Source organism: Megalops cyprinoides, chromosome 6, assembly GCF_013368585.1.
Source record: "Megalops cyprinoides isolate fMegCyp1 chromosome 6, fMegCyp1.pri, whole genome shotgun sequence".
Classification (NCBI taxonomy): domain Eukaryota; kingdom Metazoa; phylum Chordata; class Actinopteri; order Elopiformes; family Megalopidae; genus Megalops; species Megalops cyprinoides.
Genome location: NC_050588.1, coordinates 11,121,161 through 11,142,583, shown reverse-complemented (window position 1 = coordinate 11,142,583; position 21,423 = coordinate 11,121,161). Strand labels below are relative to the sequence as shown.

At 49.0% G+C, this 21,423-nt stretch overlaps 1 protein-coding gene across 4 annotated transcripts in view; it reads right to left on the bottom strand.

Moving 5' to 3' along the window:
• LOC118779118 (arf-GAP with coiled-coil, ANK repeat and PH domain-containing protein 3-like) overlaps window positions 1-21,423 on the bottom strand; it is a 96,301-nt gene that overhangs the window by 38,733 nt on the left and 36,145 nt on the right. For all 4 annotated transcript variants that reach the window (XM_036531019.1, XM_036531021.1, XM_036531020.1 and 1 more), the window contains exons 2-6: window positions 19,182-19,239; window positions 14,259-14,378; window positions 12,608-12,661; window positions 5,313-5,371; window positions 2,623-2,806 (exon numbers count right to left, since the gene is read on the bottom strand). In XM_036531019.1, coding sequence (XP_036386912.1) covers window positions 2,623-2,806; window positions 5,313-5,371; window positions 12,608-12,661; window positions 14,259-14,378; window positions 19,182-19,239 — 475 coding nt within the window. The remainder of the gene's footprint in view (window positions 1-2,622; window positions 2,807-5,312; window positions 5,372-12,607; window positions 12,662-14,258; window positions 14,379-19,181; window positions 19,240-21,423) is intronic.

Here is a 21,423-nt window from a genome sequence, read left to right as displayed (position 1 = left end):
TAAATGAACTGCTCCGATTAGCACAAACAATGTAAGAAACCCTCTGGACTTTTCCCTATGTCGTCCAGTCAGAGACTTTAAAAGCAACTGTCGTGTATTTGTCTTTGTGTGTTTCACTTCGTACACTGGACAAAGAGGGTAGGCTGCATGTACAGCTCTGTGTTGTCAGATGATACAGAAGATGAACCGTGAGTAGTATTAGGGCTACATCCCAGTGATATATCAGCACAACACCACGATACCAAACACAAATGCATTTCCTCACTTGGAGATCCCTGTCAAGGCAATTAGACCTCCTTAGAACAACGGCGATGATGATTAAATATCTCGCGCTAAATTTGAGAGGTGATGCGTGTGCGTGACCCAGAACCATTACCTTTTCTGCCTCCAGTCACGCACAGTCAGAAACAAGGAGGTCACACGCTAATGACAATTATAGTGATTGCCAGTGGACATAATGAATTATGCAAAGGGCCGAGGCGATCTCATTGAATCAGTCAGAATATTTCCAGGGGCTGCAGAGAGTGCTGTGGGGTATGTGCGCTCAGCACCACGCTTTAGCCGAGACTCCACCGCTGGCCTTTTCACTCTCTAGCGCCCCTTGTGGTCAAATGTCGGTCACTGCGGTGGCCAGTTCAGAACAATTCTGTCTCTATGGCTGCTTTTTCTGGCCAAAAAAAGAAAAGAGAGAATCTGCTGCCTCCTTGTGGAGCCACTGACGCTTATCATGCACTGCACTGTGGCGTTTCCAGGGAAACATGTTAAGAGAACAACCTAATGTTTGGACAGACAAATATCTGAAATTTAACATGAGCTATAAATACAAGTATAAATACATTTCTCTATTATTTCCTAGAAAGGGTGCCAGCATGTTTAAGCAAGAAAGGCTCACTCCTTAACTATGCTAAGAATACCACCTAAAAATGTACTGGCTGATTTTGCTCATGCCTACTTCTGAATGTGATTTATAGAACTTTCCGACAAGCAACTGAACAAAGAGCTGCCATGTTGGGGGGCCACGCTTTGGCCCTCTGTGCCCTAAATCTCGAATGCATGCACCATTTCGCTGATGCTCTCAACAGCAGCCCTGCAGAATGCAAATGCTGAAATATTTTGAGCTGGGCTGCAGGGTAAAATGTCTCTGCTCCTTTCATTAAATGTGACATTTCAGCAGATTTACATTTGAGGACTTTTCCCATATATTGGGTGCCCTAACTGGAACAAGAATGTAAGAGGTAAATCATGCAATATGTTCCTGGGTATGTTTCTAGCTGAGGCTGTGGGAAGAGAGAGAAAGGGGAGACCAGAGCAAGCATGGACCGGCTGAACTGCTTCTTGCACAAACAGTCCTGACACAGGCACACAGCACTGCAGCAGCGAGAGGCGGTCGCTAGCGAACGGTCCTCTGACCAGCAAGTTATAGGTTTGAATCCTGGTTGGTGCGCTGCTGTTCAGCAGGGTGAGTTGCTTAAGCTGACTGGCTTCAATAAACATCCAGCTGAATAACTGCACAAAATTTCAGTTTAAGCTGTCTGCTCAGTGAATAACACTCTATTGCGCTTCGGAGGTCCGTGCTGCTTGAGTGATCCCATGGGAAAAAATGATGTGCCGTCTCCGGGAAGCGGCGATAGCTTTATTACAGAGGCGATCTATACCCCGCTTTGAGCACGGGCTGATTGATGGCCTTCCGCCTGCTTGACAGAACATTTCTCTGGGCTCGCTCTGTAGTGCTGAGGCGTGCAGGCACCGTCCAACGCTTCTCTCATCGGGGTATTGAACAGGCCGATCCCAGGCCTAATCCATTACTCTTTTATCCTAATGGCAGCGCAGAGATCCAGGGAGCAAACGGAGTAACAACAGGGCGGTGGATATTGAATTAATACATTGGTTATGTGAGCCATTATCCTATTAAAAAGGGCACCCTGAGTGGGTGTAGGTATAGGAAATATTCACAGCAGCCTGGAGACAGAGTTGTGAATTTGACGCAAATCAAAGATTATGCGATATGGAATATCTTATCCTATGTGGGCGCGTGGCTTGCGCATACGTTTGACTGTTGCCTTTAATGAATACGATCATTCGAGTAATTCTAATTGTGTGAGCAGGCCTACAATTAAATGAGACCCGGGAGGGAGCCAATCTTGTACTTAGCCAAACACTTGACTGAGCAAAGCAGGCTGTCGGTTACATCTGTTACAGATAGCATTACATCTGCGTAATAGAGAATTATAATGTTCCCCTCCGTAATGTAGGTTCAGTGCACACAGCAGTTGAGGAACTGGGCTTATAAGCGCTAGGTTTCAGGTGTGTCCCTGAGCAAGGTACTCGGTCTGAATGTGCTTCAGTGGACATACACAGCTGTACATACAGATGACATACACAAACATGGGAGCGGCTATATGAGGGCACCATCCAAGCAAGTAAATACCAGATTTATAGTATACTATGAATACTAGTACATTAAAAATGTGTTTGTGCTATATTTGTTGGTAAGTATACCACAGACCTGTAAATTTGTCCAAAACAAACACAATCAAGTGAGGCAACAAGGCTTGTGTGCCACATGAGCACCGCTCCCCCCCAGGCTGTAGCGCAGGGTGACGCCCCCTGCTGGCTGGTTACCTGCAGCACGTAGTCAAGGGCGAGGTGGCGGAAGCACTTCCGGGTGAGGGTGAGCGCGCCGGTGGCCTCCTCCACCTCGTGGGGCTTGTTGCGGGGCGCCTGGGCGTTCTTCACCTGGGCGATCTCCATGTCCTCCCGCACCTTGTCGAACTGCTTCTTCGTCTCCTTGAACTTGCGCACGTCACTGGGGGGGGGGGAGGCAGAAGCACAGGGGTGAACGCCAGGGCCACGCGGCTAAAAGAGCGAGCCAGACCAGCCCCTCAAAAAAAACAACTCCCGCAGGAATTTACCACATGGTTAATGTCTGGCACAAAGGCACTCATTAATTATGAGCTGACTGGAAAAAAGGAGCGGTTATTTGAAAATGAAACTCAAGGAAAGTGTTCTGTTGGACATACTAAGACCGTACCAACATACCAAGTAAACAGCCTGCGATGGGCTGATTTGAAAACCTTTAGTATGTCTATGAGAGCACCTTCCCTGGGTCTCTCATAGATGCATTTATACTAGAGATGGTATTGGGAAATTGACAAATTAATTTGAAAGGCACATTCATTTTTAACCTGTGAAACGTTGACGTGTGTGTATTTAACAGGGTTTGTCATTGGTTAGACACGCCAAGAATGCCAAGCGTGAGTCAGACTCTGAGACTGACTTTTTTTAGTTTCCATTCACCCAAGGAATAATCCCAAAATGAATCTGTTTTCAGTTTCATCTCATGCAATCAACTGCTTCTAAATAAATGTTTCAGTGATTACATTTCATTTTTTATCTTCTTACTGCATTTCCTGTAGATCAAATTATCTCATGCTATAATTGTCCAACATTAGCTTGCATGAGCATTTAAGGATTATGGTATGGCTGTGGTATGACACAGTTATGCTTTTCAATATTCGGGTACTATACAGGGCACACTTCACTGCATGTACTTGTAGACAAAGTTTTGCAGTCTAGAAGTTTATAAATATTTAAAAAGATGAAATGTATGCACAAATCAGATGACCTAGACTGCTGAAAGAACAGTGTCCATCTTCATACTCCATTCCTACTCTACACATGCCAGTTCAGAGACACCTCATTTCCTGCAGTGGTGATGTGACAGAATAAACGAGATTGCTCATAGGCGAGAGTGTGTTCAGTGCTAGGCCCTAATCCTTCACCGGGGTGCCGTCTGAAGAGGGATGTTTCCCCCAGCTTGTCACATCAATTAGGAGGCAAAAGCAGAGGGTAGAGCACTCTGCCAGATTAAAAAAAGGGGGCTGTAATCTCTAAGAGAATGATCATTGAGGTAAAGCTGTGGAGAGGTCACCACCCCCTCTGCCCCCTCCCACCCCCCAAGGCTGGTGGCATACGGTTCCCCCTCTACCCCCCACGCAGCACGGCCTTCCCTGACCTTTCCCCGTTAAATATCACACTGCCGGGGGGGATAATCCGGCCGGGATCCACCTCGGCACCTTCCTCCCCAATGCGGCAAAACAGATGGGTCACCGGGTTGCCAGAATCAGGGCGTCCGGTTAATCCCGCACCTCCCGCCACCAGGAGTCATCCCCGGCGGGACCAGGAAGGGGAAGCCGGGGAGGGGGGCGCCCCACAGTGCCCTTCTGCCGCGCAGGAAATCCACAGGCGAAAACAGGGAAGGCTGGCAGCAAACGGCGGAGATGGGGACAGCGGAAAGCCACAACGGTCTGCTGCCATTGGACCGTCGAGTTGACAAGACGCGAACACATGATGAGGGCGGCGAGGTGAGGAGTTCGCCAGAGCGCCAAGGACAGTGTCCTCAGGTCACAAGTTTGTTGGTTCAATATGGAGCGATTTAGAGAGTGATCCAGATGGAGCAATCAGTAATTCCGAGTGAGGGCACAAACAACCGCCGTGGCAAAGCAGCCACCCATGTTCCAGCATTACTGAGCAGCCTGCCCAAAACATTTATAATTCTTCTCTTTTTTCAAGTAACACATTTCTTTCCTTTTAAGGGGAAACTGCTTTAGAACGTTTGCAGCTCCTTGTTCTCGACCACAGAACTGGAAAAGTAACTTTGCTTCCGCCCGCTAAATTTTTCATGAACCTCCCCAAGCCTGGTCTTGTAGCGCCTTGCCCGCTGAGACGGAAATCTGACGTTGCCACTCTCAGCCGGGGGCCACATACATCCTGGATGTGTGGTGCGTTTTCTCTGACGAGGCCCCTAATTTTGTCTGATTGACTGAAGCTGAAGACAGCGCTGTGGATGATAGTATTGTAATACAGAGAAAATACCATACAATTATTGACAATAAGGGTGGCAGTGTAGCATAGGGGTTAAGGAGCAGGACTCGTGACCGAAAGGTTGCTGGTTCGATTCCTCGCTGGGGCACTGCTATTGTGCCCTTGGGCAAGGTACTCAACCCACAGTTTTTGTTAAAAAAAAAAATGTAACCTGTAAGTCTCTCTGGATACGAGTGTCTGCTAAATGCCAATAACGTAATGTAAAGTAAAAGTTAGTGCTTACTCTACTTACATTGGTAACTTGGAGTTGTTGTTCACTTTAACAGAGGTTTAACTGATGTTCCCTTTGCACTGTACTAAGATAATGAGAACAGAGATGCAAAGCACACACCTGATGCACGCTATATTATCTGAAGCATTCATATGTTCTGGGCTCAGCTTGCCAGGGTACTCTGACTGAAGCAGAATGCTTGTGCCTTGATACTTACTCTTTGATAAAGTTGTGCAGCTGCTGTTTGACGGACCTCTGAGCTTGATCGAAGAGAATCTGTGAAGACACAAGGGGAACAAATAATGAGGGGGCCACGCTCACTGCAAACAGGTGGACACCAACAAATGCATTAAAACACAGGTCTAACAAGTAGACTCAAAGGTTGAATCACACAGCTACTTCAATATATTCTAGACAAGGATCAGGGATTGAGAACAGACAAGTTTGGTTTAATCGCAATAGCGGATTTGAGACAGCAGATGGCGATGCTGAGCCTTGCATGGGGCCACGACCGAAACCAACCCCCTCCCGCCCCCCCCCGGCACACGTGCGCATCGCCACCACAGCCGCCACGCCCCCTTCATTCGAATTCATCCCTCTTCCCTGTGAGGAATTTTTATGCGATTGCTTCCGCCACGCCGCCACGGCTGCGGTAAAATAGGTCAGGGAAGCGGGAGAGAGGGAGGCTTTGGGGGAATGGGAGGCGGGAAGCAGCCTGAGAACCTCCGCGGCGCTACCGTGACGTCCGTCTCGCAATCGCGCAAATGGATGCAGCGGCCCGGGCGGGCTCGCGGGCAATTCATTTTCAGAGGCTGGGATTAGATGATGATGGGGGCTTTGGGGGGGGGGGGGGGGGGGGGTAGATGGACGCCCTGCTTGTTCTCATCTTTCACTGCAGTGAGGCCATCTGCCAGGATGCGCGTATCTCTTAGCCGGTGCTGTGACGACGCAGCTCCGAGGCAACAGGAAGGCCACCCGATTTTGGTGCTCCGTGGCCAGGGCACATTGTGGTTTCTGTGCTTTTGATTTCTGTGATCTCCGTGACAAGCGGCGTGCAAAAACACGGTGCTTTGAAAATGCGCACAAATATGTGACGTGAGCATAGCGTACGACAAGGATGTGCCACGCAGTTTCAGCTCGGTACACTCAACCCAATGCCAGCTTTTAATTTTCTAACTATAAATGACGCTTTTCAAAGAGTTTAAAGTTTCTTTCAATATCTACCTTCGGAACCCTCCAGGACCCTACCATAGAGGTGGCGTCAATCCACTGCAGTTGCACATATTGACCCACCTGCTTAGTGCTGTTTGATTGCATGTGCCCAGTCCATGTATTAACACTCACCCAGTGTGCAAAATGCACCTATAATTCCTAATCAGGGAGAGTGGCAGGGACGTGTCTATTACAGGATATTACCACATGCTGGTCTGAGTGGCATGCAGCCCCACTGCACTGTTACTGTGACCCAATTATCCTGTCACAGCTCAGCAGGGTAAGGGCCTGAGATCTCGAAACACAGTAAAGGAGATTTATATCCCCGGGTTAACGGACTGGCACTGCTGTATCAGTGGGCACAATGACTGCAGCTACTGGTGACAATACCCCTGCAGGTTACAGCAGGCTGCTATGAGGTCACATAAATGCATGCATGTGCACGTGCACATGCACATGCACACCCATGCACCCGCACGCACACATACACACACACACACACACAGAGCACACGGTTACCATTATGCAGAACAGCTGTAAGCTGGCCTTCAAGACCCACGTGGTTCTGAGTACCACTGCGCCAATTCACACACAACTCTTCACTTTAAAACCAAGGACACGTGTAGGTTTTATGCATTATAATCCGAACACGCTTGGAGGACATACTGATTACACCTGGTTAAACAAAGCATCACTGAAACACAGCGTGCCGCGTAAAAGCAAACAGGGGAAAGAAGAAGGGGAAAAAAAATGCACGGGCAGCGATCATAAACACCACAGATCAAAAGCTGCGTAGCGTGCTGGAATCGCCTTTCATAAAGATTCATTTATTTCAATCATAGGGCAAGCTGGACTCTCACGGCATTTACGGTTCGCTGGGCCACGGCGCGCTGATCAAATCCACATTTCGGGTTTCGCTGAGAGCTTTCAGAACCAGGTCTTTTCTGTGCTCGTGTGAGGCTTGTTTTTACTGCTGCGTGAACTCTGGGTTCCAAATAAGGCTAGGGGACCGAGCCGAGCACCGTGCAACGCAGCCATCAATCCCGACGCAGGCTGCCAGCCTCAGTGTCTCACACACGGCGGCATTACTGCCACCCCCCTGCCGCCACTACCCCCCACCCCCCCCACCCTCCTCCTCCTCCTCCTCCTTCTTCTTGATTAATGAAGAGCAGAATTCCCTAGTCTAGACAAGAATCAGCATCATTCAACCAGCCCTAAATATGGTAATTGGAAAGACTGGCCTCAATTCTCCGAGCAAAAACATGCTGTACGGTGCACGCTGTAGCTCAACAGTGGCTCTCGGAGCAGATAATTGGCTGGCGTGGTTTCGGCTTGGTATTTGCCTCCCCAACCCCCAACCCCACCCCTCCGGATCCTATCACGGTAAAATCTTGAGACTCTGGCTAGCCAAACAGAGCAATGAAGCCTGTTGCCATGTGGGCAATCGTCTGGTGAGGGCCGTTAAGGCAGCCACTGATGAACACCGCCGTGCAGGATTTCCAACTCCTGGGTACAGGTGAGAGGGGCGGGAGTTACAGGCCAACAGGGGTTTAGTGTAGCGGGGATCAGGCCATGCGGGGACGTAAGGGTTTCAGGGGACATCTGAGGACCATTTGAGGGCATTCGCCCAGCACAGTCGATCGGAGAGGGGGGTGGAGGGGGTGTCGGGGGGGGGGGGGGGGGGGGCACTAATTGTTCACAGGCCCGGGTCTGCGTCCCAGAGCCGGAGGTCTTTAATGTGCATCCAGGCGCTGGCGTGAAATGAAAGGCGCAAATGTGCTGAGAGTTTTCCTCTGCCGGGACAGGGTTCTGCTGTCTCTCGCATTCCGCGCCCCGCACCGCTGGGACGGCCCGCAAGGCGCAACAGCTGGGAGCCCGGCGAGGAGCGCGTCCCTAATTACACCAACATGTCGCAGGTGCTCCCTCTCACAGCAAGCGGGGAAGATTTAGGGGCCCCCGCTTCCGGAGGGCTGACTGGACTGGAGCGAGGGACAGAATGTGCAACTCATGCGCGACACATTTAGGTCCAGCAAGCTCTAGCGGTGATAAATCAACGCAGCACTGCCTGTGCTGAACACAATGTCACCCTAATGCTGGTCACAATGGCCAGTGCTAGCAGTCAGACCAAAGGCATGACGCTGAACATGTAATGCCAAAACTGATGACAGGAAGAAACGATATGCACATCTTCCCCACGGCATCCAGATGCTGCATCTTACTTAATTCACTAAGATTTAATTGAAAAATTTGCTTAGCAACTGAGTTCTACCTGGGATTTGTACTGATGAACCACTGGTTGTGTGGCTTCACCCACTCTGAAGCACTGTATACACCCCCTGGTGAAGGACTAACTGAAGTTGCCAAATAAGAAACAGAAAGGCCTCAGTCATCCCCTACAATGTGGCCAACCCCGGCCACGGGACCGACAGGCTGTCTATGCCCCACTCTCTCTTGTGCTCCAGATGCTAATATTACAGTCTCAAAAGTTTTGTGGGCCCATTCAGTCCAGGAATGGACTCATTACATGAAAACCTGGCAACCCTCCTGACCTCAACAACCCCCCCACCAGCCCCTAGCCCCACCACAGTCTGTGTAATCCCAGCTGCTGTAAATGTGGATTTTCCAAGTCTGTCCGTTCCTTCCTGGCCGGCTTCTCCATGGCTATGGATTCCTAATGTGCACTCAGCATCCCGGGAGAATTCCTGCAATTTTTGTCCATTCCTTCCATGCCACAGTAAAAGAGTAGAAACACAGGCTATGAACACTGCCATCATCTCAAAAATTCCTGCCTCCCATTTTCTTAAATACTGTTACTGCAGGAGGTGGAATGATTGGAATGAGCCTACCAAGTCCAAACATGCACTGATTGTAATTACAGTCTCAGTTGGTACCACAGCTCTCTGGGTATTGTAACAATTTGTCCTGCCTGTTACCCGGGGGATAGCCATTTAAAGGGACAAAGTCATACCTTATCATCAATTTGTCAGTAATCAGGTAAATAAAATGACATTGTCATTTCATGATCAACCCTTGTTTACCTCTTAATTTCAGACAGATAATCTCTAAAACAGAGAAAAAGTGAATTAAATTGGTCGACAGATACACACAATAAAATCAGTGGTCTGTCTGCTTTAAAGAGAGAGTTGGGACTATGGTGTACTTTCACAATTAAGATGAACTATAATAGATTCACTTTGTTCTGTTGCCAGGGGACACCAGCGTTGTGAGGGGGGCGGGGTCACCTACGATCAATCCTCCATTGGGTAATTCCTTAAACTCTGGAGTCTCTGCATCTGACACTGGGAATTGTGGGATCACGATGGGTTGCAGGCAACCTTGTCATCATCTTCACACACTTGTTCTCCTCATAATGGTTGTGGCGTGTACAGTATACAGAGCACATGTAGGAAAGATGCTCTGCCTTTCTGGCTGTTGTCCTCTAATTTTGATGACAGGAGATTGTTTCTGCCTGCTTCCTGTTTTATGCCACACGGACGATGGCGAAACGATGTTTGCAAACTCTCACGCACATCAAAACTGAAATTAGTTGCAACTGAAATTCTTGGCATTAGCTAGGCAGATCTGCATGCAGTTATGATTTCCCAGGCTTGGCTCATGAGCACATTGCAACATCCTCTCAGTTGTCATTTGTCTCACAGACGGGTTCCTCACCGAAGTCTGTGGTATTGGTGTGGATGCCTACCTTTGTCTGCCTCCTGACGGTGTTCCATTATTAACTGTGAACGCAGACATGAGGATGGTCTGAGATTAACTCCCCTGTTATGTAATAGAACCAGGATTAACAAAGCTCACTCAAAGCCTTAATTTACAGGGAACAAAAAAGAAAAAAAACATCTAGATTGCATTAAGATTCTGATGTAATCGCTCTGATGTAACCCCCGAGACGGGCTCGTTCGAAACCTGCCCTTCCTCAGGTACGCCGACCCGTTTTAAAGCATGGTTTGCACTTCCAGCTCCCCCGCACTCAGCGGGCGCCGGGTGACGGACGCGGCGAATCCCCGCCCCGCTGGGCTCTCGGACGCCAATCACCCACAATCGGCTCCTCTTGCCCAGGTGAGAGGATGCGCTTCCCGCTGCTCCCACCTGCCCCGTGCGCCAGACAGACAGTTACTCTAATTGCTGCCCGTGGGAGGCCGGGAGGCGTGCCGCTGGCTGCAGCAAGCGCTAATCTCTGCCATTTACCGGGGCGTCTGCGCCGCGTTTCACAGCCCCGCTCCTGAGCCACACACCCCACCACAGCGTCCCTGAGACACCGCCCCCTTCTTCTCGCTTCCAGCGGGAGATGGTACCCTACCCTGCCTGGATGGTAATGGAAGTGGCTGTGTCGATCGCACCTCCATTCTGATATGAATGGTGGTGCAGAGGTGCGGGTTTTTTGGGGGAAGGGGGCTGGGATGATGCTTGCGACCAGATGGCTGCAGTTTAATGTGGGTTGCCATGGCAGTCGCCGGGCTGTACAAACGGATGGGCTGTAAACCGCGGCTCGCGAGACCGGGAGCCACGCCGTCGGTCTGAGCTGCACGTCGAGCCAAGCGGGCCCCGTGGCATTCCGGCTGACTCTCAAACACGGAAGACCTCGTGGAGACTGTGAGTCATCGGTGGGATGCGCGGCGGCGGCGGTAGCGTCTGCAGACGGGAGGATTACTGGGCACGCCAGTCACCTAATAACTTGCCACATCTTAAATCAGCGCTTTTGCTGGGGAGGACAGCGGGGCGGCGGGTCGCACAGCCCTGCCGGTGACCTCGGTTTTATTCAACGTGCTGAAGGCCAGGACACTTCACTAGCAAAGTATCTACTCTATAGCCTACCCCCTGTACATGGCTTACTGTAGCACTGGGTGCTGTGGTGTGTGTATCAGGAGTGAATGTAGCTGTAGGATGTAGTAGGAAGATCTGGCCTTTTTTAAGCCTGGTCCGCACTGAGAATGACTTAGTTGTGTAATGGTCTTCAATATAGCTGACAGTGAGGTTTAAACTAGCCTGTTAAGTAAGATTCGTCTGGTCTCCCAGAAAGTTATCTGCAAGGCTTCAGAGAAATACATAAAAGGGGCTGGTTAGCTACAAGAAAAGTATTTGGAGAGTGATGAGTTTCTGGCTTACCGCTTTGACTTGTGGAGACAGAGCGGAAAACAACAGAACGATTAATTAAGGATGATGATTTCAGTGGCCCTTTTTCACAGACAGCTAAACTAGGCCTGGTTATAGTAGCAAACCAAAGAGAAGCCCGGAAGGTACTGAAAACTCTGAGGCCTAGCTGCAAATACGCAACCCTGTATAAAAAGTGCACCAAACTGTTTCAATATGCGGCGGGTGGCTATGACCTAGAAAGTCTTGGGACTACTTGTGGTGAGGGTACATCTGTCAAACGCTGCCAGACGAAGCCCAGGAACGCAAAACAACTGTTTTCATAATGTTGCGCAACCGCGACACTGAAACCGGCGAGGTTAAGTGCTCCAGCGCCCCTTTTTGGCGCGAGCCCTGATGCAGAGGCACCTCTCAAAAGACGCCTAATGATGAGAACAGAAGGGGGAGAAAAAGAGCGAAACGCCAAAGAACGAAAATAATGACGCCTCTCCCAGAAGGGAAGGTGGCTTCCAGCCCCTAATGGGAAGAGATTAGCGATCTCTGGGTCAACAATTACAAAAAAAAGCCTCAAGTCCTTTGTACCGCGGCCTCGGAATTTCCCCTTTCACCGAAAGGCAAGGTGGCCGGCCGGTAACACGAACCACCCCCCCCCCCCCCCCCCCGTACTAGCTCCCAGATTCCTTCCCTCGCTATGTTTCCAATTAAAGATGGTCCTCCAAACAGGAAACCGATCCTGCCTTTCAGAGAGCCAACACCTCATGCACGTTTCCCCTCGCTGAAACCAGATTCTGCGCACTTGGGGTCAACGGGACGCCGACTTCAACCACACGAACCCCCCCTGCCCCCCCCCCCCCCCCCCCATCTTGTTTACGTGTTGCTATTGGCCCTGCACTCTCTCACGCAAGTCTTCTCTAGGAGCCCTGACGCAGCTGAGGATGGCAGAATGCAGCAGGTCAGTCGGGCGCAAGGGATTACTGATATCACGTGTGGAAAGGCTGCCCCCGGTGTGTAAGAGCATGAGTAACACCGTTTCGCAATAATGGACCCTGGGGAGAGGTGAACGCCCGCTCGCATTAGTGCTTCAAGATGTGCTGATGTCATAGCGGCGTTCTCCACGGACCCATCCCACGATTACTGGCCTCGCCAGTGGCTTTGAGCGACGGTCGGGGGAGGGGATGGGGGACTGCGTCTCACCATGTGGTAGTTGACGATTTCCTGGAGGCTCTCTCCGCACTTTTCCAGGCACTCCTGCAAATGAGAACAGAGCAGCCGCATAAACACTTGTTCACAGCCAGGGTCCCAAAATGCTTGAAGGGGACCTAAGGTGAGTCTCTGAAAAAAAAAAACAGCTGTTTACCAAAGAATTACAATCTGACATGTACAACTAAATAAGTAGGGAAAAGTCAATAAGCACTATACACAGTACACCTCAGTCAACGTGTTCTACAGAAACTGTCAAGTCAACAGCCCAAAGGCTAATGACAGGGGTGATTAATAAATGTGTAGTGTGTACAAACAAACACTTTCCCTGGGTTTTATTTTCTCACTAAACAACCTCAAGCGGCATTTAGTGAGCATTAGCTAGAAAACAAAAACAAGGACCCGCTCAGAGCCCGGCCCCTATCGGGGCCATTAGAGCCGATTGAGTAATCGCACTGTTCTCATACATGCCTCACATGTTTCCGCGGCCGAAATGTGCAGCGCACGGCCTCTGAACCTCTCTCTTTACACTTCCGACCTTTTTGTTTGCACATGAATATAGAAGGAATGCACAAATAATATCATATACGGGCAGTGTGTGCGATGTGTTTTCCGCAGGGTTTACATAGGGCGTGGGGTATGGGGCGCAATCAACGTTGGCATGAACTGTTTTCACGTCTGGCACACCAAGGTAAGCAAAACGGAACGCAAGGGGACGTCTGGGCCAGCTTTACGACGGAAAATGCAAGAAGAGGCTCCGGTTAAATAAAAGCTCTGGCTTGAGACAATTGGGGGGGGGGGAGATCCGCGGGGGAGCCAGAGAGGTCTCTGAAACAAACTTCCATTTGGCGGCAGAAAGTCTACTTCCAACGCCGGTTCCTCAGGAGGGACTTGGAAATGCTCGAGGTTCGGCGGCGGGGGCCAAGAAGCCCGAGAGTCTGCGTGGACCTGAGCCCCACTCTCGCTGACTAATCCCCCCCCCCGATAGGGAGTAAAAATCACTGACTCAAGTGGAGTCACAACACAGGAAACCGCGAATCCACATCCAAAAAAGCCTAAAAAGAGGCGAGACGCATTTTTTGAACATGCATGCAGCCCCCGTAAAAAGTAAATAAATTTAATTAACGCTTGGATATTTGGAGAGGGCGGCCGTTGCTGAATCTTGGAAAGCCCAGACATGGGGAGAAAAAAAACAGAGACAGTAACCTTACAAAGATTAGGGATTGTCCATAAATGTCAGGATCGTTGATGAGAAAGAATGTTTCGGGGAATAATATGAATTCTGCTCTGACAGACTGATGTCTGAAGTCCAGGAATGGGAAATCTGATCCTAGACTATCGCTTGGAAGACTGTGAATCAAAATACAGTACCATTCCTTTAGAGGCCACAGTCGGTCATCTTCTGAAAAACTTTCAGCCTCTTCAAAGAACATCATCTTACAGATAATATTCAATTGATTTTGAAGTCAATGTACATTGTATTTGAAAATGAACCGCATTAGTAAATGTGTGTATCTGGACAGGGCGAGCACACAGGTAAACTAAATTAATAAACGTTTGTTGTGTCCCACCAAACACATGCCCAAGGCAACCCCAGAGGACAACCCTGGGTGTCCTTTAAGCCATGAGCCACAGTCCCTCTTACCGAGATCATCTCGTCCTTCTTGCACTGCTGGGACAGGTCCCGGATCCCATTGACGAACAGCTTGTTGGCGCTGACATACGCCTTGCCTGCCTCGATCATGCCACTGCATAGCTTTACCAGCTGGCAGAGAGAGAGAGAGAGGGGGGGGGAGAGAGAGAGAGAGAAGAGGAGAGAGAGAGGGAAAGGGATGGGTCATGAAACATTGTGCATGAAAACAGTCAGTATCTGAATGGCATCCCTAACAATATCCTTTAACTAAAACTGTGGAGGCGAGGGAGAATCTACCTTACTGTGGGGTACTGAGATTTCTGTATCGCTTGAACACCTGTATGCCTGTACATATTATTGTAATGTGTTTCTTGTTGCGATTTTTGTGATTTAAAATGTTCACCCATCACTTTATTTGAGGGAAAATGATTTAAACCAGAACAGCATTTGCATGTGAAAGGCGCTAAAACACTTCAGCACATGATCTCATTCGAGGTTCAAGAGCTGCATAAATTTAACGACTTGAAATGCTCTCCCTGGCCACAATGTACGATTAATCCTGCCGGAATTAACAAACATTTAAATAAACTCTTTCACACCTTTTGTTCCAGACACAAAAATGACAGCATCAGCACCTCAAATGTGACAGCTTTCTCTTTTTTTGCACGCTGTGTACAAAAGGCTAATTGCAAAGGTAATTATCTCCAGCTGTGCAATGCTTGTTGGCACAGAAAAAAACCTTTGCATGGGGTACTCGGCTTCTCAAAAAACAGAGAAAACAACACGCTTTGCCTTGATGACTTTCAACGAAACATTCAGCCCTTCTTACGGAGGAGCGAAGTTGATCCACATGTGTGACGGGTCCTAACAAAGGTTGCGGTTGAACATGACACGCTAAGGTGCAGTATGTCATTCGGTGACCTGCTCTGTCTCCCTGTAGTAATGTACACAGCTGGAAAAGGAGCCGAGGCGAAGCGTGACCTGGCCGCAGATGTTCTTTCCCGCTGGGAGCGGGCAGCAGCCTTTGAGTTGTGGCGGAATCCCACGAGCCCCGGCACTGAAAGTCCGCCCCCATTCCACAGGCCACGGAAAAGCGGCAAATCCACCTTGTCCGTGCCGGGGACAGGTGTGAGCCGCTTTTCCGCACCATGCATGCCAATTAAATCACACACGCGATGAAAGCCTTCCACCCTCTCGCCCCCTCAGCAGATGCTGAAAACCATTAGGTCTGACTCGGTAATTACAGGGGGGGGGGGGGGGGGGGCCCGGTATGGTTGCATGTTTGTTCTGGGCCTTCAATTATCGCCTGTGGTGCGAGGAGTGCGCGCACGTGCGAACTCAAAAAACGTTCCCAGGAGGGTTTTCGTGGGCCCGTCTGTGCGGTCGCCGCCGACGAGACATGTGCACAACAGGCTACTTGAGACTGACCGACAAGCGCTGGCACCAGGACAAAAACACCATGCCTCAATAAAATAAACGATCACAAAAAAAAAGATCTGTTGGTCGATAGATATTTTGAACAACGAAACAATGAAAAACATTGAACTCTTCAACACAGGACACTACATGCCAGAGTGGGCAAACCGCTCACTAACGAACTCTGAATGTAACACTGGAATGTTAGATATGAAAAATCTACTGTAAACTGCTATGTTGGTTACAGTCCGTTCGGCCATCTGTTGCTACAAATCAAGCTGCGCGCTAATGCTTGTGCACTTGTGCGCTTTCACACTAAAACTGCAGCACGCCAATCCACCACAGCCATGCACACAGACGACTGACTCTGTACACTTCCATATGTGAACTACAGCATCAGCCTATCCATTATACCACATTATTCCACATGATATTTCTTAAACAATGGCTTCAGAAATAAACTCTGTAAAGCTAAAATTGAGATTGCGGTGTGTTTCAGGTCCTCGCAGACTGAGGCTGGGGAGACCGCATCCACACGCTGCTTCAGGGCAAACCTGTGAAACAGGTGACAGAACCGGATGTCACGTATGCTGCCATTAATCTCCCGATTTGCGGGGGGACAGGTCGGCGCAGAGCTTCGTCACCAGCGACGGATTGAGAAACCCGTCTGGCCGGATGTCTGCTGTCAGACTGTGGAAAAACAGCGAGGCCGTGGATCCGCACCGGCCGCGCCCTGCTGGGAGGGCGGAGCCCAGGGTGGGGGCGTACGGCATTTTGCCAGCAGGCCCCAACGAGTCTCCACCTGCGGCTCCACCTGGGATTGGGGTGGGGCGAGATGACAACGTGCGGCCGCGCATACGGTGCCCCGCTCAAAGCAGTGACCCATACACAACAGGAAAGAAATGTCTAATTAAAAAAATCTGAAATCCCAGTTTTGCATTATTTCTCACATTAATTATTATTATTTTTGACCAAATCACTAACAGCATGGTGAGCGGGCAGGTTTTCTCCCACAGGGTGGGCCGAAAACCCCTCTTCTGGCAGGCTGCTTCTCCTGACAGCTGCTCAGCGGTGCCAAGCGAAGCTGACTGCCCTCTCCAACTGCTAATCCCAAAAATCTGCAAAGTTCTTGGGAACCCCTGGGAGCCCCGCTGGGAAAAGGGGTGCCCTCTGTCTAGCCGTTGATGAATAAATCCCAGCTGCTTCCGATGGGTGGGAAAGGGGGAAAAGGGTTTTTTTTTTGTGATGGTGCTGGATTGGGTACACATGAGCCTGGTTGCCAGGTTACTGCCAATCACCGCAAACACGGGCAAGGAGCGTTGGTTGTAACTGGGGCTGTCGTCGCCAGTGCTCCCGAAAGGTCACAAGACAAGGTCTTTTTTACCTTCTCATTTCCTTTTTGTTTTCTGTTTCACCTGATCTGATAATCCGATGACTTCATGGCTACATCACCTCTCCTCATAGGGAAGGAATGCTGGCTTAAAACAACCACAGTTAAAACATACGGCAGAATATATACCCATAAGGCACTCTGTTTTCTGCCTAAGATAAAAGTCAATGGTATGTAATGGCATTAATGTCACCGTTCATTTATAGCCAATAGAGGCAAATGCAGCTGGTGGTAACAAGACACAGAAACTGGCTTCATGGACAGAGACAATCAAAGGCCATCAGAGCAGATGGGACAGTGACCTCACAGGCGTTACAGGGAAGCATCTGGCGGAAACAAAATGCTCAAAAAACAGTCAAACAGATTCTACCCATTCCTGTTCCTCGATCTCCATGAAACGTTGATAAAAAAACACCCCAAACTAGACAGTTATGCAAGATTATCAGAGAGATTACATTGCACATTTGAGTAATCGGCCCCCACGTAGACTACAAGTCTGGCGTGGAGCACACCGTCCGGGTGACCGCAGTAATGCAAGTAATGCTACATTCAGATTACAATTGCAAATGCATTGCGCTAAACTGGAAGTTGCTGGAATGACAGCCCTGCAACCAGGAATAACCTTGCACTGTGAAAGAAAAGATTTTCCAGTGCATATACCTTTATCCAGGGGTAAAAGCAGGTACTGTTGTTTAGCACAAGGGACCCACTCAGTCAGTCAACCAGTGATTGAAGGACGCTAATGTTTCAAGTGCTGCCTCCTCCAATTTAATAATACCATGCAGGGATTTCAAAAAGTAATGACATCGCTTTGAGGTCAACTCCATCCTACACAACAGGCATAAGCACAACGGCAACACAACCCTTGCGTAGAGCCACACCTTGCTCAAGAAGAGATACAGGGTGACAGAAAGCCTCAATGCCCAGTGGCCAAGGTTTCTCTCATGAGTGCTCTCCCAGGAGCTTTAAAAAGATATACCAAATTCAACAGATTACATGAACAAGTCAATCAGCCAGCCATCAAATACATAATGCTATTCCCCAGTCTATAAAACTGAGTGGCAGTTCATTTGACCTCATTAGAGTTTTCATCGAAAAGGAATGAATTCTTAATTGGCACGTGCCTGGCTGCCCATAAGTAATTTAACAGGTTCTGTTGATTTCAATTAATCATGGCATGGCATGGTATTCTGTGTAACTGAAGGGTGTGAATTTAATGCATGTCTTAGGTACCTCGGGTACATTAATGAGACATGTTAAATATATCTTGTACTCATATGAGTGTAATCATCAATGCACCATATGATTTGTATGACACTAATTGACATTCAATACATCCCTTGTAAAAAATACGTAAAACATAATATATTAAACACGATATGCTCTGTGTCTTGTCATAATCTTACATTCACATATATAATGGGTATAATGATAACTGACATGCACAACAGCCTTAATGAACCATGAGGCTATGCTCATAAGCCTGTACTCACAAGATGTCATTGCTGATAATTGGTCACTTATAGTACACATCTTATAACCAGTTGCAAAAGGGGCAAATATATCTACTGACGTTAACGTTCGGAAAATAACAGTAAGAGATCAATGGCTGTAAATGTATTATTTGTTTAAGAAAATGGTCGACATACATATTTACTAGGCTTTGTGTAGCTAGTAAATGCCTGTCGGTCAACTGTCTACTTATAGTTTGTTTCAGTAGATTGTCCTTATGTTTTTCTGATTTTTTAAAATTTTGTTTTGGTGTATACCAAATTGGACAAGGAATTTCAGAGAAACTGATCAGTTTCTGCCTGGCCAGAGCACCATTCATTGAAAATCAATGACTGTGTTGTCATTGACTGTTTTGACCAGGAAGGTACTGTACCAAGAAATAACAGGTACTTTCGCAGGCCACTTCCTCTTGGTTAACCTCAAAGTAGCGATGCTTCTCAAAAAATTCCATTTCAAAGCTGACGACAGACTTTGCTAAAGGTATTTTTCCAGCGGGTCATTTGCGCATCCTCTGTTGTGTGCTGCACCTCAAGCCTGAAGATGAAAGGAGAGCTATCTAAGAGAGGAACTGCGAGCCAAAAAGAAAAACACTCCGGCATTCCCCTCTCAGGTCTCACCTTATCTAGCTTGGCTTCGATCTCCACCACGTCCGTCTCCACCTCATCGATGTTCGCCCTGCAAAAGAAGAAACGGCTTTTGAGTGACGCCAGTACACATTTCTCTGTTTCAGATCCGCAAACATAACGTGTTCCTCATCAATGAGCAAAAGGCTAACACACCGAAGCATATTACAAACATATGCTAAACGATGTGGAAAAAAAACTAAAGAAAACATGAAGCTGTGCTGTAACCCTTGCGTTAAATGTAAAGTCAACGCTGAAAAGAAAGAATTCATAATTTATATTCTTTGCACACGCCCTTATCCAGGGAAACATACACAGCTTTCCTCTTATGCATTCATACATATGGATATTTACTGAAGCAAGTCACGCTAGGTACTTTGCTGAAGGGCCTGGCAGTGGAGCAGAAATTGGGAACCTGAAACCTCGAAAAGGTTTCAAAGTGCAGTCCCCTGACCACTACTCCACAATATTGCATACACCAGCCTCCAGTTTCAGTATTACTCTCACTGTATCTTTCTTGTTACAATCTACACTTGTAAAACATTACAACTAATGTCATCCAAAGGATTCCCCAGTGTCACCCTGAGGTTTTTGTCTGAAAAAAGAACTCTCACCACTTATGGACATCCAAACAAACTACTTTCCTTGCATTTTATTTAAGAAAGGCTGGTCCTTTTGTTTGATTGGGATCTTACAATTTCAGTGTGACTCTGCCTCTTGCTCCTTACAGTCTCTGTCATCTTAAATAATGACACTCACAATTTAACTCATGGCCTCAGAGTGAAAGGATGGAAGTTAAATCTCCGGGAAGAGGACGAAAAAAGCACTAGGAAAGAAAAGCAGACGCGTTCAGGCCCAGACGACTAAGCGACCAATCATTCTACGGAACAGATCAGCGCCCGCACGGCGTACTTTGGTCTTGCGCTGCAGCTGACCATGTTTAGACAACAACGTGCCAGCAGGATTCCTCTGTCACGGGCCCAGGGTGTACCGCACCCATTCCCCCTGCCCCACCCTTTCCCATTCAGGACCACCACACCCTGGAGAGTGAGGGGCAGGGTGCCCCCCCCCCCCCCCCCCCCCGCGTGTCTCACACAGCAGACCACCGCTGGCCTTGCCTATACAAACGCGACACCGGCTTTGAAGACTGATCGCAGGGGCGATTCCGCAGTCGACACATGAAATGACAAATAACGGTAAATATTACAGGGTGGGCTGCCCAGGAATTCCAGAGAGGGAGGGGTTGTATTTCTTAACCATCACTGCGTGCACACATATTTCAAGCTGCCGTCTCTTTCTCCGCCTGCCGGCTGGCATAAAGTTCAGAGGCCACGGCACTTGTCACTCGGGCACGAATCGAGATGCGTTTCAGATCTCGGAGGTCGCCTTATTTCCCGGGCAGCGTGCGGAAGAATTAGTCGGCAAACACAAAATACAGCGCGGTAAAAACCGCACGACCTCAACGCCAGCGATGCAATTTTAAAGAGAATACAATCCTGTCGCGAGCTCAAATAAACCCTAAACGACTAGGCATCGAGCAAATTACAGCAAGCGTGGCGCACGGCACGCAGCGATGCTCAGAGAAATTGCCGCGCTCTACCTGGGGGGGGGGGCGGGGAGGAACAGAACAAAAGCCAGCGCGGCACTCGCTCGACCGTGGCTCACGCGGATAGAGGAACGCCGCGGAGACGGCGGAGCGCCGCTCCGTGTATCCGTGTCACAGATCAGCCGCGGATGACTGCCAGCCTCGCTGCCGCTCGCCGGACCCTCCCGCGCCACATGGTGCCCGATTCGCCGCTAGTTAGATTAGCCTGCTTCGCTGCCTCAGGGAGGCCCGGCTGAGGCACGTGCATCCTTCTTCCTCCGCGGCCCAAAAGCTGTCGCAGAAGCGAGCGAAGCGTGAGATTAGTTTTAATACACGGGTCGAACATTGAAACGTGCGGAGGACGAGCTTACTGTGTATTAAAAGCCAATAGTCTATCCATACCGACAAAAAGTCCTCTGAACTGATGTTTCCCATGTAATTATTGGGAGCTGGGACAGTTTTTCTTCCACAGAGGAATGCAATTTTGGCCCAGACACGATGTTTATCTATACTCTCCACAGTCTCAGGTCAGCAGGGCTCAAAGCGAATCCCCCTCTCTCCCTCAGAGTCTCAGACAGCTCTCAGACTGTTCTCACCGGTGAGTCACTGTGCACCGTGCTGTGTGAGAGATCAGCTGCCCTTTGTCCTGTT